The sequence below is a fragment of the Giraffa tippelskirchi genome, chromosome 2 (genome assembly GCF_054371585.1).
Source record: "Giraffa tippelskirchi isolate mGirTip1 chromosome 2, T2T-mGirTip1v1.2.pri, whole genome shotgun sequence".
Lineage (NCBI taxonomy): Eukaryota > Metazoa > Chordata > Mammalia > Artiodactyla > Giraffidae > Giraffa > Giraffa tippelskirchi.
The window spans coordinates 85,122,871-85,140,682 of NC_137276.1; the positions used below are offsets into that span (position 1 = coordinate 85,122,871).

General features: G+C 38.6%; 2 protein-coding genes across 3 annotated transcripts in view; one reads left to right on the forward strand and one right to left on the reverse strand.

The window, feature by feature from the left end:
- CPB1 (carboxypeptidase B1) overlaps positions 1 to 527 on the reverse strand; it is a 34,789-nt gene extending 34,262 nt beyond the window's left edge. Inside the window, exons 1-2 of the mRNA XM_081573947.1 lie at positions 457 to 527; positions 272 to 347 (exon numbers count right to left, since the gene is read on the reverse strand). Of these exons, the coding sequence (XP_081430073.1) occupies positions 272 to 347; positions 457 to 527 (147 nt within the window). The remainder of the gene's footprint in view (positions 1 to 271; positions 348 to 456) is intronic.
- Positions 1 to 17,812, forward strand: part of LOC145539796 (uncharacterized) — a 634,383-nt gene that overhangs the window by 97,955 nt on the left and 518,616 nt on the right. The window lies entirely within an intron of this gene.

The window sequence follows — 17,812 nt, forward strand, 5'->3', positions numbered from 1 at the left end:
CCAGTTGTCATGCTCAGGCAGCTCTTTAAAAAGTTACCCTAGATTTATAATTCTGTAGGGCTTATGGCAATCGAATTTAGGCAGACAATGAAGGCATGGTGCCACTAAATGTTTTTCAAGTTTTTATTTCTTGCTACAAAAGTGCTGTAGTTAATATTTCATGTCATTTTTCCCTTGATGAAATCACAGTGCAATCTTAAGATTTTAAAAATTTATCTAAGATTTTTTAAATATTGTTATAGGAAACCTGTAAGCATAGATTGGCATTTACCTGCCTGGTGCTGGCCAACTCACGGAGTAAGTTGATGTGATTTTCATCTTCAACATGGACACGGAACACCTTGTCACTAAATGATGAGATATAGAAGAAGAAGAGAACATTTAAAATTGGGTAATGTGTTCAAATTTTTTGGTTAACAAGGAAGGGCTTGCTAATTTAAGCCGTAGGCTACTTACCCTTCAAAGTGCTCACCAGGATGGTGAGCAGATCCTAGGGTCACGGTCACCAGAATCACAAATGCCAACATTGTGCCTGACTAGGTCTTTAGGTAGGTTTCACTTGCTTTTATAATCCGGGGTGTTCTCTGTGTTCTGATTGCAAATAGGCACTGTCAGATCTTGATTAATGGTTTTCTTAGCGTTGTTGCCTTGGTAGCTGTGGAAAGTCTAGAAGTCTATCTCTCCCAACACCTGTGGAAACAGAGCAAATAATATGAAGTTCAGCCTATCTAATTTGGATGTCAGACCTTGACTATCTGGAGGAAAAGAAGCTTTTTACATTTTTTTTTTTTTTTTATAAAATTCTATTTTTATTTTATTATTTCTGAATACATTGGGTCTTTGTTGCTGTGCTCAGGCTTTCGCTAGTTGCAGCAAGTGGGGGGTGCTCTCTTGTTGTGGAGCACGGGCCCTGGGCGCTCCAGCTTCAGTTGTTGTGGCACACAGGCTTAGTTGCCCTGAAGCATGTGGGATCTTCTCAGAGCAGGGATCCAACCCATGTCCCTTCATTGGCAGAATGAATCCCATTCATTGGACTTTTTTACTCCTGAACCACTAGGGAAGTCCTGAGAAGTTTTAAATAAAATCTATTTTGTAGCCTTTAATTTTTTTTTTTTTTTTGGATTTGAGAAGTACATACAATAAATTCTATAGATTTAAGTATAAAGTTTGGTGAGTTTTGACAAATATATATACCCATGTAATAAACATCCCAGTATCCCAGTCAAGGTATAGAACATTTTCATCACCCTAAGAAGTTCCTTTGAGCATCTTTTCAATTTATTTCTATACTCCCCTCTGTTGCTGCTGCTGCTAAGTCGTGTCAGTCGTGTCCGACTCTGTGCGACCCCATAGACGGCAGCCCACCAGGCTCCTCCGTCCCTGGGATTCTCCAGGCAAGAATACTGGAGTGGGTTGCCATTTCCTCCTCCAGTGCATGAAAGTGAAAAGTGAAAGTGAAGTCGCTCTGTCGTGTCTGACTCTTCGCGACCCCATGCTACCACTATTCCTATTTCTAGCTTCGTGTATTAATTTTGTCTATACTAAAACTTGATATAAATGAGATCATATGGTATATATTTCTTTGTGTCTGGTTTCTTTCATTCATGATAATGTTTTTGAAATTGATTAGTGTTTTGCTTTTATTATTGTTTTTTTCCTTTTTACTAGCAAGTTATATTTTATTGTACACCACAGTTTATTTTCCTGTTGGTGGATATTTGTATTGTTTCCAATTTTGTATTATTATGAATTAATCTGCAATAAACATTGTATGCAGGTCTTTCTGTAGGCATGTGTTTTCATTTTGTGGGGGCTGGGTTACATAGCTATTGAAGAATGTGCTGTGTGCAAAGTCACTTCCCTCATGTCTGACTCTTTTGTGACCCCCCCCAGACTATAGCCTGACAAGCTCCTCTGTCCATGGGGTTCTCCAGGCAAGAATACTGGAGTGGGTTGTCATGCCTTCCTCTAGGGGATCTTCCTGACCCAGGGATTGAACCCATGTCTCTTACATCTTTTGCATTGGCAGGTGGATACTTTGCCACTGTTTAAAGCCCCTAATTTAAGAATGTAATTGATAAATAATAATGTAGGTGAGGGTTTCACACTCTAAGATTCTTACAAACATTTTTCCTCAGTGGTTGTATCATTTTAAGCTTCCACCAGTATCCAGTTACTCTGCATTCTCTCCAGTGTTTTGGTAGTATTAGTCTTTAATTTTGGTAATTTTAGTAGGTGCACAGTGGTATCTAACTGTGGTTTTAATTTGTATTTCCTTGATGCTGATGAAGTTAAACATCTTATCATGAATTTTTTTGGCCATTTGTAAATCCTCTTTGTGAAGCATCTGTTGAAATCTTTTGCCTTTTAAAAGAAATGAGCTGTTTGCCTTATTATTATTATTATTTTATAATTTGTGTTTTTTGCATTTTCCCAAGAAATCTTTGGCTATCCCAAGACCTCAAACGTATTTGCCTATGTTTTCTTATAGGAGTTTTGTAGTTTAGGTCATTATGCATGATGTAAAGTGTGGATCAGCACATTTTAAAAAAATATGATAACCAGTAGATACAGTACTGTTTGTTGAGAACGCTTTTCTTTCCCCATTTAATTACAGTTGGTGTCTGTCAAGTTCATTTGGCCGTGTATGTGCAGGGTAATTTCTGGGCTTCATATTTTGTTCCACTGATGTATTTCTCTAATTTCATACAACCATCACAATGTCTTTAATTACTATACATTATAGTAAGTCTTAAGATCAGAGAGTGTACAAATCCTCCAAGTTAGTTCTTTTTCAAGATTGCTTTGGCTATCAGTGTCAACTTGTCAATTTTTATGAAAAATCTTGTGGAATTTTGCTCCATAATGCATTGATCTATAGATCAATTTTGGAAGAGCTGATATAATTTTGAGTCCTCCAACTTACAAGCATGTTACCTCTGTTTATTAATCTTGGTCTTTATCAGAAAGTGTGAAGGGTCTGAGATATTATCCTACCTACAAGATAAAAGGTTATCCAGCCACAGTTGATTAGATGCTGGCGGAAGATAAACTCCTTGATCAGAATCAAAGGACCTTATTATGCAAGCATAGAAGGCAGCATAAGCTTTATGTTTGTTTCATTTTTTTTACTCTGTAGTGCTGTGAACCCTGGTGGCTGTTGGGTACACAGGTCTGTGTCACAACTGAGGTATACCAAATTTAGGAAACTCTCAATCTTATGAGGGAACCACTGGCAAATCTGCCTAGCTTTTGCCCCAGAGGACACATTAGCATTAATATTCTGAATTGCAAGCAGAACTCTCATTTGCCCTAGAGGGAGATGTCATTCTGTCTCTCAAGCTGTTTGCTATACAAACATCTTGGAAAAGATAGTCCAAAATAAAAGCTGTTCCAGGACATGCAGAAATAGAGGGATCCATGCAGACTTGTCTCTCAACAATTCCTACCTCTTTCTATACACTCTTGACTTCTGCTGAATTTTTCCATGAGTATGCTACCCTGTTGGTCACTCTTACTAATCTGATTGACAGGGGCTGGGATCAAATCCATTCAGTTTGCCTAATGTGATATTTAATTAAGGTTAATTTCAATGGAACTCCCAGTAGTATGATGAAACCAGTCTGTCGTATTGACCTCAGCCATGCCTCCCTAGGGTACCAGGCCTTACCAGCTGAAGAAATTCCATAAACTATCAGTGTCTGTTTTAGAAAGTCAGGTAGCTTTCTTAAATTTCAGTATTGACTGTTCCACTGAGACAATACTACAATTACAACAGGAAAGATTAGCTGTTATGTAAATTCCACCATTGGCTGCAAGAAGGGAGTCTGCACGTGTGCATTGCTTCAGTCACGTCCAACTCGTGCGACCCCATGGACTGTAGCCTGCCAGGCTCCTCTGTCCATGAAATTCTCCAGGCAAGAATACTGGAGTTGGTTGCCATTTCCTTCCCCAGGGATCTTCCTGACCCAGGGATTGAACCTGGGTCTCCCACATTGCAGACAGACTCTTTACCAACTGAGCTACCAGGGAAGACCATGCCTCAAATAGATCCAGGTTAGCATCTTACTGGGTTGGCAGTCCTGATGGCAAGATAATTTCTTCTTCCCCCAAAATCTACCAGATCTTCAGAATGAATCTCAGTGGCCTGACTTGGTACATCTCTATCCTTGAAGCAATTCTGTGGTCAGGATGATGGAATGTGCTAAGTCATTTGATCACCTTCAGAACCTTGGAATAAGCCCCAATTAAAATGCTTATAAAACTATTACTGCTGCTGCTGCTGCCTTTCCCAGGATGATCTTGCGCAGTCATCACTTGTGTTTGTCACCAGATCCCAAATCAAGTCAAAGTCGTAGGTCAGTGCCTAGCTACGAAAGAGGACTGGGTGAGTGGAAGTCTGACTTTTAACTTTGATAGTGGGAAAGATCTCTGCCTCCCTTGGCTTCTTAGCTAGAGCTGCCTCCAAACTTAGAGTAGAGGTTTGGATCTGGATGGCTAAAAATAATGTCGTAATCATTTGTGCATGACTTGTACTTGGGATGATAAACATACTAGAGAATTTATTTCAACTGATGCTTTGTGAATCCAAGTGGAGGACAGTTAGGATTTTCAGTTAGTAATTAAAATTTGTTTTTGTTAGTTGTAATAACTTTTCACAGATAACTTTTAAAATTCCTGCTTCCTGTCTCATGTTTATATATTTAAATTCTTTTTTATGCACCATTTTGGTGATGAATAAGCCAAGAGACACCTTTGTGTCTGTGTGTGTTTCATGTAACAGCATGAGATTTTGGAGATTCTGTTAACTGCCCCGTGGAGTTATGATTCATCATTTGTGAGGTCTTACTTCCTGGAAAACGACTTCCCCAAGCATATCCCTTGGTGTTAAATAGGGAAGGGTTCTAAGGTCAAATGTGTTTGCTTTAAACTAAAATAAACAAACTCTTTTAGTGTAGGGCTTTTTAGAGTTGTTAACATGTATTGTAAATCATCAAAAGGGACTCGTATGCAGCATTTCCCAAACTTATCTCACAGTAGAGTGCCAGGTTGGCTCAGTCCAGCTAAGTTAGAAGATTTAGGACTATTGCTGCATTCCATTGTGTTTGAATGTGGAACATTTTCCTCAAAAGCATCACTTAGGACCAGCGGTTTAGGGAACACAGTTTGGGAAATTCCAGACTAAGTTCACAAATAGAACCATGTTAACTTGTGGATTCGTGGTCTGTTTATGTTCAAGGCCAAAAAGTTTATTGTGACTTCAGTGTTAAGGTCACTGGCTAAGCGTTATCAGTGTAATTATAAAATTCCCTGGTTGCTCAGTGGTGAAGGGTTTGCCTACAGTACAGGAGCCGTGGGTTCGATTTGTGGCTCAGGAAGATCCCCTGGAGAAGGAAATGGCAATCCACTCCAGTATTCTTGCTTGGGAAATCCCATGGACCAAGAAGCCTGGCGGGTTAGAGTCCATGGGGTTGCAAAGAGTTGGATACGACTTAGTGACTAAACAATGACAAGTATATATTTAGAAGAGTGTTTACAGACATGTTTTGAACACCCACCTTTGATCATAAGTTATATTCTTTACATGGAAATTTTAAGTGTCAATGAATATATACAAATATAAATATATATATATATATATAACATTACATTTGATTGTATAATTTCATATTGAAGTATAACTGATTTTGGAGCTATATAAAACTTTAGTTAAGGACGTATAGGTCCAAGAAGAAGAGAGATGGACCTGCACTCTCTAGGTTTCTGAGCAGTACCCTGCCTCCAGGATGACATTGTCATGGATGTTAGGCTCACCCAGGTTTTACCAGGCAGGCTTCCCACGTGGCTCAGTTGTAAAGAATTCACCTACCAGTGTAGGAGACACAGGTTTGATCCTTGGGTTGGAAAGATGCCCTGAAGAAGGGAATGGCAACCCACTCCAGTATTCTTGCCTAGGAAATCCCATGGACAGAGGAGCCTGGTGGTCCCACAGTCCATGGAGGTTGCAAAGAGTCAGATACAACTGAGAGACTAAACAAAAACAACAACAAGGTTTAACAATTGGGTCAGTTGATTATTCTGGACAAACCATTGTCTCAACTTGAGTGCCACCTCAAACTGATGGGTGAGGATTAAATAGAGGACTCTTCACTGTTAAAGGACCAGATGATATAAGGGAAGAGAGAGAAATCAGGGAATGTGCAATTTCTGTTAAATCAGAGAAAACAATTCTAATGACTTGGAGGAGTACAAGTACTTCTGTACATTTATTTGTGTCTATTGGATACTGAATATGAGAATTTTCATATAAAAATTATTTGCTAAGAAACCCTGTATCATCATCATTGTTGCCATCATCATCACCATATTCTGCCATCAGTTGCTAGACCATTTACTATGAAAGAGGAACATTATTGCTTCAATTCTGATATTTTAAATGTGGCAGAGTTTTAGGTGATGGAAGAGGGAAGCTCCTAAATGGAAGTAGTTTGAAAAGAGTTAGCTTTTGTTTCTGTTTGCACCCATCAAAATAACGAACTGGTTTAGTCAATTCAGTGAGAATTCTGTCTTAACTGATCTGTCCAGTTGTTTGTGAGTCAGCCAAAATTTCCCTGTAATTTGAGGAGTATAACTGATTGATGACAGTCTGTGGTATTGCTCCAAGGAGGGCAAAACGACCTGAAAATGTTATCCAGGTGTACCAATGGCCTGTTAGCTTTGTGTAATTATTTAATATTCAAATAGATTGTCTTTTTATAGATATGAAAAGGGAGGCTAGTAAACATTTGCTTGAAGGCTTTTCTTTTTGGCATCTAGTGCTGTTGGTGTATGTATCTATGTATTTAAACATGTTCATCATCGTGAATGGGCATAGTCTGCGTATCTCTGATGCGAATGTTGCTTGTTACTGAGTTGCAGACCAGTATTTTTGAAAGCTGGGAGATAAACAGGACAACTTCATCCCATAAATCTTACCACCTTACTCATCAAATTGAAGTTCCTATTGAAACAAGAAAAACATCTTTAATCATGAAAATATTTGGAAACTGCAAGCATATCTCTATTTGGAATTTGGGAGATAATTAAAATGAACAAGTTATGATTGATTAGTTCATGAAGAATGGGTTCGTTAAAAGGCAATTGGTTCTCTTTTTATCCTTATGTCAACACCCCACCAACAGGAATTAAGAAAACAGCATAACTAGCTTCTAGCTCCTTGCTGAGGGCAACTAATCAGAAGAGTGGGGAGATAAATTGGAATGATGCCAAATAAATCAACCTGTTTTACCATCTACCTTTATCTTTGTTAATTCTTATAGACCATCTTAATATTTTGACCTTTGATTTGTGTGTTAGTTGATAGATTTTAGGGAAAAATTCCCAGGTACTTTGAATTTTTACATTAATAAATGATAATTTTTGAATTTTTATATTAATAGGTTTACTTTACTGGAAACAAACTTTTAATGTGTACAATTATTCCTTTAATTCAAATGTGAGACATATTTGTTTTATTATAGTTTTTAAAGTAGTGGAGAGCTATTTTTATCTTGAAATGCTGTAACAGAACATTAAGACTCCTTAAAACCTTTGGAGGAAAGGCCAGGGTTTTAATAAATAAATGTTAATAATATGAAGTACCATATGGGTAGAAAAATAAAAGCATAAAATCAATTCTAAAAAGAAAATGTCAATATTCTCTGACAACCTGTTTACTTATTACCTGAAATGAATCTTCAAAAAGGTTTGTGTTCTACTTTGTATGGCCCCAATTCAATTTCAATTTATTTTTAAAATTAGTTTGGAAGAGCAGCCCCCAGGCACACAGATAATTCAGCCGATGCTGTCGTTTGGCAATCTGGTTCTGACTACCAGCTTGGTTTTTCCTGCTCCCAGATTCTCAGTCATTGAGACTCTTGTGTTTCTTTTATATTACTATGAGGTAATTTTATAAGCAAATCCTATGCCAACCACTCAGGTTGACACTTGAGAGAAAAGGTTAACAACAGATTCTCCTGTAGTCATTTGAGAAAGTTAACATTTGAGTTCTCAAAATGATGATCAGTACAATGAGTGTTAGCACTTGGATTTTCACCCTTTAGGAGTGTGTATATTTTAATATTGGCTTATTTTCTAGCCCCTTTGGAAGACTAGGTATTATATTGCCATACTTTTTAAAAATCTTTTGTTTTGTCACTTTTTAAATTTTTTAATGGAAGATAATTGTTTTACAATGTTTTACATTATTTTACAATGTTGCGTTGGTTTCTTCCATACAATGTTGCGTTGGTTTCTTCCATACAACAACCATGTGAATCAGCCATAAGAATACATGTGTCTTCCCTCTTGAACCTCCCTTCCACCCCTCTATGTTGTCACAGAGCACTGGGTTGAACTCCCTGTGTTATACAGTAACTTCCCATTAGGTGTTTTATGTATGATAATGTATGTGTTTCATTGCTGCTCTTTCAATTCGTACCTGCTTTCCTTCCACTACTGTGTCCGTAAGTCTGTTCTCTATGTCTGCACCTCTATCCCTGCCCTGCAAATAGGTTCATTAGTACCATTTTTCTAGATTCCATATGTACACATTAATATGTGATATTTGTTTTTCTCTTTCTGACTTACTTCACTCTGTAACAGGCTCTAGGTTCATCCACCTCACTAGAGCTGACTCAAACTCATTCCTTTTTGTATTACCATACTTTTAAATAATAAAATTCTTCCAAAGAACTCTGAAAATAATTATAAATAGCTAAATTGACACCTTTTTTGAGATTTAAAAGAAGATTCTAGAATCTTGGATTGTTTAGTTTTTTTTTTTTTAACCTCAGAGTGTTTTGGTCTCCAAATGCAAGCAGGGGTGAGCTGGCTTCACAATTAATGACCTAATTTTGCAGCACTGTGTGCTGCTCCCCAACATTGATCTGACTGGGAGGCAAGTCTGTTAAACATGATGTCAGCAGGAATTATTTTGACAGCTGCCAGAAGCAGTAACATAAGACTCAGGAGGTTTTCATTTTAGAGTGTGGTGATCTAGAATATTGGTCTGGTATATACATACTAATAGACAATCCAGGACAGTAGCACAGTATTTAAGAGAAGAATCCATAAGGAAAAGTGATCACATTAATGGAGCATTGGGAGCTAAGGCTGAAACACACAAAAACATCCTCTTTAATGTCAAATTAGAACAACAAAATCCAAGCACATTCTTCCTTTTGATGGTCTCTGGTATTGCTTTACTGGCATGAGAAGTGATTCCAAACCATATGAATTGCCATCTCTGATACATGGAGTATTGGCTGTTGACAGGTCCCCCTTAATCTGAAGAGAGTGCTTCTGTGGATGGGTTGCAGTTTTCATTCTCAGGATTGATGATCCAACATCAGATTACATGTTAAACTTGCTCAAAGCATGGCCTTGTGTTTTCTGACAGTGTTAGATAAACATTCAGTGCCTGCATTTCAGAGTGGTAACACAAGGGTGAATCAAATAGCAAATTAAATTTAGGTATGCCATCTGCTGCCTTTATTTTATGAATTCCAGCCCATAGGACATTGACTGGGCATGAATGTATAAACCGTTGTCTTTTATTGTTGGACTTACCACAAACATTGGACAAATGTTCATCCATGCTGTCGGTCTTCTTAGAAAGAGTAAGATTCAGCAAAAATGAATTGTTTTCAGTTGTTGTAAGTTTTTTGTTTTAATAAAAATAACCCTCAACAGAAGAAAAAACAGCATGTACTCATTTCTCCAAGTGCAACATCTCAGCAGGCTTTAGGAACTCATCCACAAGGGGTAAATTGTTTAATGTGTAATTGTAAGCAGAACTGTAAAAAGCCATATTAGGCTTTCATGATTTTATTCTCTTCTTCTGGTGAAAGATCATTACTTCTCCCTGGGCTCCCAATGGTTAAGCCTCTCACAACATTTCCATTTCCAAGAAAGTTCTTGATTTCTTCTGCTGGTGATTCTTACTCTGTGTCTTTCCTTCACCATGGCTTTTTTTTAAGAAATGATGTTTTTCCAAATGTTTTTGAGGAAATTTTCTTGTCTCCTTTCAAAACCTAAATTTTAAAAAGTCTCCATTTTGGAAAGACAACAAGCAGATTATCTTTGAGCAGTTTAATGTAAAGTATGAATTTATAGACCTGAAATTACAGTTTGGTGTTATCATTCTTTTAATACCTGTTTCCAGTTCTTTAGCAGCATTTGCTCAGATGCAGTGGTTACCAGGATGAGTAAGAACTGCTTTTCAAGGACTTTTGTAGATTTTTAGCTCACACATAAAACGAGTTCTCTGTTTCTGAGGCTAATAAAAGTCTTAATGATATGTGCATCCAACAGATGGGACAGAGGGCTATTTTGGCAGTGGACAGTTGAAATCTGCCCTCGGTTGTTTATATAAGGCTCTTGCTAAAGTCAATAAAAGGTAATTTTCACACACAATTTAGTCCAGAGTATAAAATATGGGAAAGAGTGGCTGGTTTAAGTCCAATGGGCATAAGGGTAGCAGTTGGTAAAAGTTTTGTTTGATGGCAAATTGTAACCGGCAGACTGACCAGTTGATCAAGAGTGATTCAGGAGCGAGTGACGCATTGTGGACAATGGCAGGGCTTCAGGGGCTGAGAGAAGGGCATAGCTGAAGTAATTATTCCCCAACATTTTTTGGCATAAGCCTTGATGATTTTTTTTTTGGTGATGATTTTTTACAAAGCTCTCTCTTTTTCTCTTTTTTTCTGTTCCTAGTCTTCCTTTTTTTAAAAAACAAATTTTTATTGCAGTATAGTTTCTTTACAATGTTGCATTAGTTTCTACTGTACAGCAAAGTGAATCAGCTCTGTCACTTATACTCACATTTTTTTCTTGGCCGTCCCATGCAACATGCAGGATCTTAGTTCCCTGGCCAGGGATAAGACCTGTGTGCCCTTCATTGGGGGTACAAAATCTTAACTCCTGGACTTCCAAGGAAGTCCTCATACCCATTTTAAAACTCATTCATTTCCTCATTTCAGATTAGCCTTTTGTCCATTAAATGAAAATTTTACAAAAATTAATCCCTCATGAGATTACCATAATGGTATCAAGCAGATTCAGAATATAGGGTCTATTGCTGCCATGCGGGGTCTGGTGTGTGGCTCAAATCTGCTGATGTGAAAGAGTGACTCCATATTATCTTCCTGGTTATGGAAGGGGATGTTATGTTTAATGCAGATAAGACTTTAAAGGGTCTGGGAAAGAGTCTAGAGACAGGTTCATAGATGAAAATTATGGAAGCTGTCAGGACTTTATTCTTTCATGCACTTATTAAATGAATTGTTAATGATTTATGCATAGCTTAATAGCTTTATGTATTTTGGGAATTAAAAAAGAGTCAGCAATGTTTTTGGCATGTATTATTTTATGTGATGTCGGTGATCTCTGAATATGGTTTAAATGTATGCATGGTAGGTATACTGAGCAGTTTTATATTTTAGCTCATATCATTGTTCAATCTTTAATGGCAGGTACTGGAACTCTGGCTTTCCCAATGGCTCAGTGGGTAAAGAATCTGCCTGCAATGCAGGAAACACATGAGGTACGGGTTTGATCCCTGGGTTGGGAAGAACCCCTGGAGGAGGAAATGACAACCCACTCCAGTAGTATTCTTGCCTGCAGAATCCCATGGACAGAGAGCGTGGTGGGCTACATACAGTCCATTAGTTGCAAAGAGTTGGACACAACTAACACACACTGTAATCTACACACCAAAAATACATGACAAATGAGAACTGAGCTTAAAGTCATGGAATTAATGATATTTTGTTGGGCTACTACCAGATTTCTTAATCTTAGCATTATTGACATTTTGGTTGGGCTTGTCATTCTCTCTTCGAGGACTATCCTGTGACTTTTAGTCTATTTAACAACATTCCTGGACTCTGCCAGTTAGATGTCAGTGGTAATCCCCCTACGTCCTCTGCATTGTGACAGCTAAAAATGTCTTCAGATTTTACCATATGTCCCCATCCAGGGCTAAACCTCTCCTGTTGAGAACCACTGGTCCACTGATGGATGAGCTTGCTTCCAAGTCAAGCTAAGGCTTCTGAACTTTGGTAAGACTATAGACCCAGATGAAGAGGCAAATCAGAAAGAAGGCATACATGTAATATGTTTAGATTAGACATCAGTCATGACTTTTTGATGGTTCCATCAGCATCTGTGAGAACTCATTTGAGCATTCAGTCACAAGACAATACCAGTGACAGTGAGATTATTACATGCCAGCCCTGGAGCACAATGCTTGCTCCAGTAGATTATTTTCTGGAACTGAGCAGGGCAGAGAGGTTGGTGGCTTTGTAGGCAGCTGTGGTTTTGTGAGGTGAAGTGAGTGGAACAACTATGCATGCATGTAAGTCACATCAGTTGTGTCTGACTCTTTGTGACCCTATGGACTGTAGCTCACCAGCCCCTCTGTCTCTGGGCTTCTGCAAGCAAGAATACTGCAATGGGTTGCCATGCCTTCCTCCAGGGGATCTTCAAGACCCAGGGATTGAACCCGCATCTCCCAAGGCTCCTGCACTGCAGGTTCTTCACTGCTGAGCCACCAGGGAAGCCCCAGAAAAACTGTACCCAGGGCAAAAGAAACCTTGAAACTTGGCCTGAGAAGTGGAAGCTGAGATGTTACAAACTAGAAAGCAGCAGCCGTGGAGTACAAAGAGGGTAGCAATTACTGAGTGAGATGCTTTTCTTCACTTGAAGTATCTTGAGTCCTTGCAAGTTCCTTAGTGTTTGTTCCTTCTGAACAAGCACTGAACAATCTGCAAGCACTGCCAGTCCCCTAGAGAAACCTGAGTTCCCTGGTGCAGTCCAGCTTGGCCTGGAGCCCATGACCACAGTAAATGGACTGATGCTTTCTCACTGTTCCCCACATTTCTTGTGCTTGATTTCTTCTGCCCTTTCCAAGTGAAGACAGACAGGGGCAGGGGCAGCTAAGAGCTGAGTACTTCTAATTTCTTTCTGTTTTAGTTATGATACTACCTCCACAAAGTGAAGGAAAGAAGAAGGACACATTCTTTGCTAAATTCTTATCTCTTTGTGATCCAATTAAATGATGTTTGTTATCCTTGATGTTGGGCTTCCCTGGTGGCTCAGTGGTAAAGAATCCACCTACCAATGCAGGAGACCAGGGTTTGAGCCCTGGATTGGAAAGATCCCCTGGAGAAGGGAATAGCTACTTACTTGCAAAGAGTCGGACATTGAATGACTAAAACACATCCACACACACACACACACACACACACACACACACACACACACACACACACACACACACACACACACACACACACACACACCCTTGAAATTTCCCTGTAACACGTGTTGGACTTCAGTCTACCTAATGCTGTTAGGAAAAATCTGTGCAAGCAGCAGGCATCCTTCTTATTTATATTGCTTAATTTTACATTTCACACATATTTTTAAAGGAATGTGTTTTAAAAGCATATTGTGTTTATTTAGCTTCTTCCTTGGTGTCTGTTTAGAATTTTAAAGAACCAGTATAACTTGCTGATTTCTAAGCTATAGAATTCTTAAAAATGTGTAGCTGCTCACTAGGTGATTTAAAAGAGGGTGGTTCAAGACTGAACAGCGTTTCTTAATTTGAAATGAGCGTGTGCTTCAGTGAGAGTTTGAATGTGAATGCTGAGGATATTTCACAGGTAGGGGACTATGGGTAATTATTGAAAACCTGCTTGGTTAGTTGCTCAGACCTTTTAATAACAGACTGTTTCAAGTTGGTTTTGGTCTTTCCAGGCGCTATAGTTGCCCAAATGCACTAAGCATTTTCAAACATCTGTGCCCTTGCTTTTGCTCTGCCAGCTGCTTGAAATAGATCCATTTAAAAAAAAGTTTATTTATTTGGCTGTTCTTGGTCTTAGTTGCATCATGCGGGATCTTTAGTTGCAGCATGTGAACTCTTAGTTGTGGTATGTAGGATCTAGTTCCCTGACTGGAAATCAAACTCAGGCCCTCTGTATTGGAAGCATACAATCTTAGCCACTGGGCTACCAGGGAAGTCTCTGAAATAGCTTCCTTTCTGAAGCCCAGCTGAGGAAATTCTTCACCTCCATCCCACAGTTTATTGAATCCAAGATAGACTGTCCCCTTCCCTATTTTAATGTGTATCAATTTGCTTTGATTCTTACAGTGAATAGCAAATCGTAATCAAATGGGTGAAATTTTTTTCTTCAGTTCATTTCAATTCAGTTCAGTCGCTCAGTTGTGTCCGACTCTTTGCGACCCCATGGACTGCAGCATGCTATGCTTCCCTATCCATCACCAACTCCCAGAGATTATGCAAACTCATGTCCATAGAGTTGGTGATGCCATCCAACCATCTCATCCTCTGTTATCCCCTTCTCCTCCTGCCCTCAATCTTTCCCAGCATCAGGGTCTTTTCAAATGAGACAGTTCTTTGCATCAGGTGGCCAAAGAATTGCATCAGTCTTTCCAATGAACACCCAGGACTGATCTCCTTTAAGATGGACTCGTTGGATTTCCTTGCAGTCCAAGGGACTCTCAAGAGTCTTCTCCAACACCACAGTTCAAAAGCATCGATTCTTTGGCTCTCAGCTTTCTTTATAGTCCAACTCTCACATTCACACATAACTATTGGAAAAACCATAGCTTTGACTAGATGGACCTTTGTTGGCAAAGTAATGTCTCTGCTTTTTAATATGCTATCTAGGTTGGTCATAACTTTTCTTAGAAGGAGCACGTGTCTTTTAATTTCATGGCTGCAGTCACCATCTGCAGTGATTTTGGAGCCCCCCAAAATAAAGTCTCTCACTGTTTCCATTGTTTCCCCATCTATTTGCCATGAAGTGATGGGACCAGATGCCACGATCTTAGTTTTCTGAATGTTGAGCTTTAAGCTAACTTCACTCTCTTCTTTCACTTTCATCAAGAGGCTCTTTAGTTCTTCACTTTGTGCCATAAGGGTGGTGTCATGTGCATATCTGAGGTTATTGATATTTCTCCCAGCAGTCTTGATTCCAGCTTGTGCTTCATCCAGTCTGGCATTTCGTATGATGTACTCTGAATATAAGTTAAATAAGCTGGGTGACAATATATAGCCTTGATGTACTCCTTTCCTGATTTGAAACGAGTCTGTTGTTCCACGTCCAGTTCTACCTGTTACTTCCTGACCTGCATACAGATTTCTCAAGAGGCTGGTCAGGTGGTTGTTATTCCCATCCCCTTAAGAATTTTCCATAGTTTGTTGTGATCCACACAGTCAAAGGCTTTGGCATAGTCAATAAAGCAGAAGTAAATGTTTTTCTGAAACTCTCTTGCTTTTTTGGTGGTCCAGTGGATGTTGGCAATTTGATCTCTGGTTCCTCTGCCTTTTCTAAAACCAGCTTGAGCATCTGGAAGTTCATGGTTTACGTACTACTGAAGCCTGGCTTGGAGAATTTTGAGCATTACTTTGCTAGCATGTGAGATGAATGCAATTGTGCGGTACTTTGAACATTCTTTGGCATTGCCTTTCCTTGGGATTGGAATGAAAACTGACCTTTTCCAGTCCTGTGGCCACTGCTTAGTTTTCCAAATTTGCTGGCATATTGAGTGGAGCACTTCCACAGCATCATCTTTTAGGATTTGAAATAGCTGAACTGGAATTCCATCGCCTCCGCTAGCTTTGTTCATAGTGATGCTTCCTAAGGCCCACTTGACTTCGCATTCCAGGATGTCTGGCTCTAGGTGAGTGATCACACCATTGTGATTATAGAAAGCAATAATTTAGTTTGTAACTGATGGCGATTTAGATTTGATGAAATATAGTATATGAATCTGCACTGCCAATACGTTGTCCAAGTAGAGATGTGCAGTAGGCAGTTGGAAGTGACTGTCTGGGTCTTTGGAGAGGTGAAGGTACAAAGTACATGTACTCATTCTAACACTGTCCAGAGTCTCAATCCTTTACAGCATCAACCCTAATGCCTGAAAGCACGTTCCTGACAGGTTGTGTAAGCTGAGGATTGCTGAGGAGCCAGTGAGGATGTAAACTTATAGAGCTGTGTAACTATCGCTGAAATACAAATTTTAGGACCTTTTTATTACCCCAGATCAGTCTCTCAAGTTCATGTGCAGGTAATCACTGCTCCCATTTCTGGCTCCAAGCAGTCACTAATTTGCTATTTCCAGTGATTTTCTTTTTCTGGGCATTTTATATAAATTGAATGCTATAACAAATGATCTTTTTCACCTGGGTTATTTCATTTAGCATAATATTTCTTGCTGTTCATCCATGTTGTAGTATTTATCAGTGGTGGTGATTTAGTCACTGTCATGTCCAGCTCTTTGCGACTGGATGGACTATAGCCTGCCAGGCTTCTCTCTCTACTGTAGTGTATTGCCATTTCCTTCTCCAGGGGAATCTTTCCAACCCAGAGATTGAAGCTGAGTCTCCTATACTGCAGGTGGTCTCTTGCCTTGCAGGTGGATTCTTTACTGACTTCATTCCTTTTAATTGCCAAATAATATTTCATTGTCTGGATGGACCACCTCTTGTTTCTCTATTTACCAGTTGATGGGTGTTTGGGTTGTTTGTTCTATTTTGTTATTATGAATAAGAACATTCACATATAAGTTTATGTTGATATATTTTTTCATTTCTCTTGGGTAGACACAGAATAATTCAATAGTAGTTCAATATGTTCACTATGAATTCAATTCAGTTCATAGTTCAATAATTTCTTGATTGAACCATGGATTCTTGTCTCAAGAGCAGGGATGTTCTATTGACATCTTTGCAATTTTCTTTTTTACATGGGGTTGTATTGAAACCTTGAGTAATATACCTAAAAATTAAAATACTAATGAGTATGTGAATATGAGAAGTGCAGCTAAAAGGCTGTTAAAATTTATTTGGCATCTGGTACAATTTACTGTCATTCACTAGTAACTACCTCCAGTCTTCCTGTCTGGAATAAAAATGACATATACATTATATTTACTACTCTGCTAATACCACCAAAAAGCCTAGCAATTGTCATTTCCAGATTGCTCTCAGGCGACGTAGCAATCTAATTCTTTAAAACTGTGTTCTTGAATGTATCATTTCATTGCCTCCTTTTTTATCCTTTTGTGGTTGAAGGACATCTCACATTTGACAATTGGGATTTAAATAGATTCTTAAAGGGGCCAAGAGAAAAAAGTAATTTATTTTAAAATCTTTTCAGATCCAGAACAAAATGAGGGATAGTTTATTAATTTGCCAGAGAAGTTAAGAGGTTGGAAAATTTCCCCAACCTTTATTTGCTCTGTTCCCTGTCTTCTTACAACTGCAGAGCAATCTACAGTCTAGTTTTCCATTTGCACATTTTTGACGGTATGAATAGGGAAGATGTGATGATGGTGAATGTTTAAATAATGTTAGCAATAACACTTATCAGGACATTTCTGCTAAATTATTAGTGACAGAATAAGACTCATGCTATGGTCATTTATTCATTCATTCATCTAGTCACTAAACTAGGCTTTCATTATTTTTACAAATATTTATGTAACCATCTTCCATACGTTAGACACTGAACCAGGGACCTCGATTACAACTGTAAACAGCACTTTAAACTGTACATACTAAAGAGAGAACCTATTTAGCAGATGATTTTCCCAACTAATTAAAAAGGAGAGTTAAATTGCTTTGGAAGGAGAAGTTAGCAACTTTTGCTTACTTAATTTAAAGATCTGTGGGGTTTCCTTTCAGCTCTTTGGTATAATATCCTGGTCAACATTTTTCCTGAATCACCTATGAGTTTGG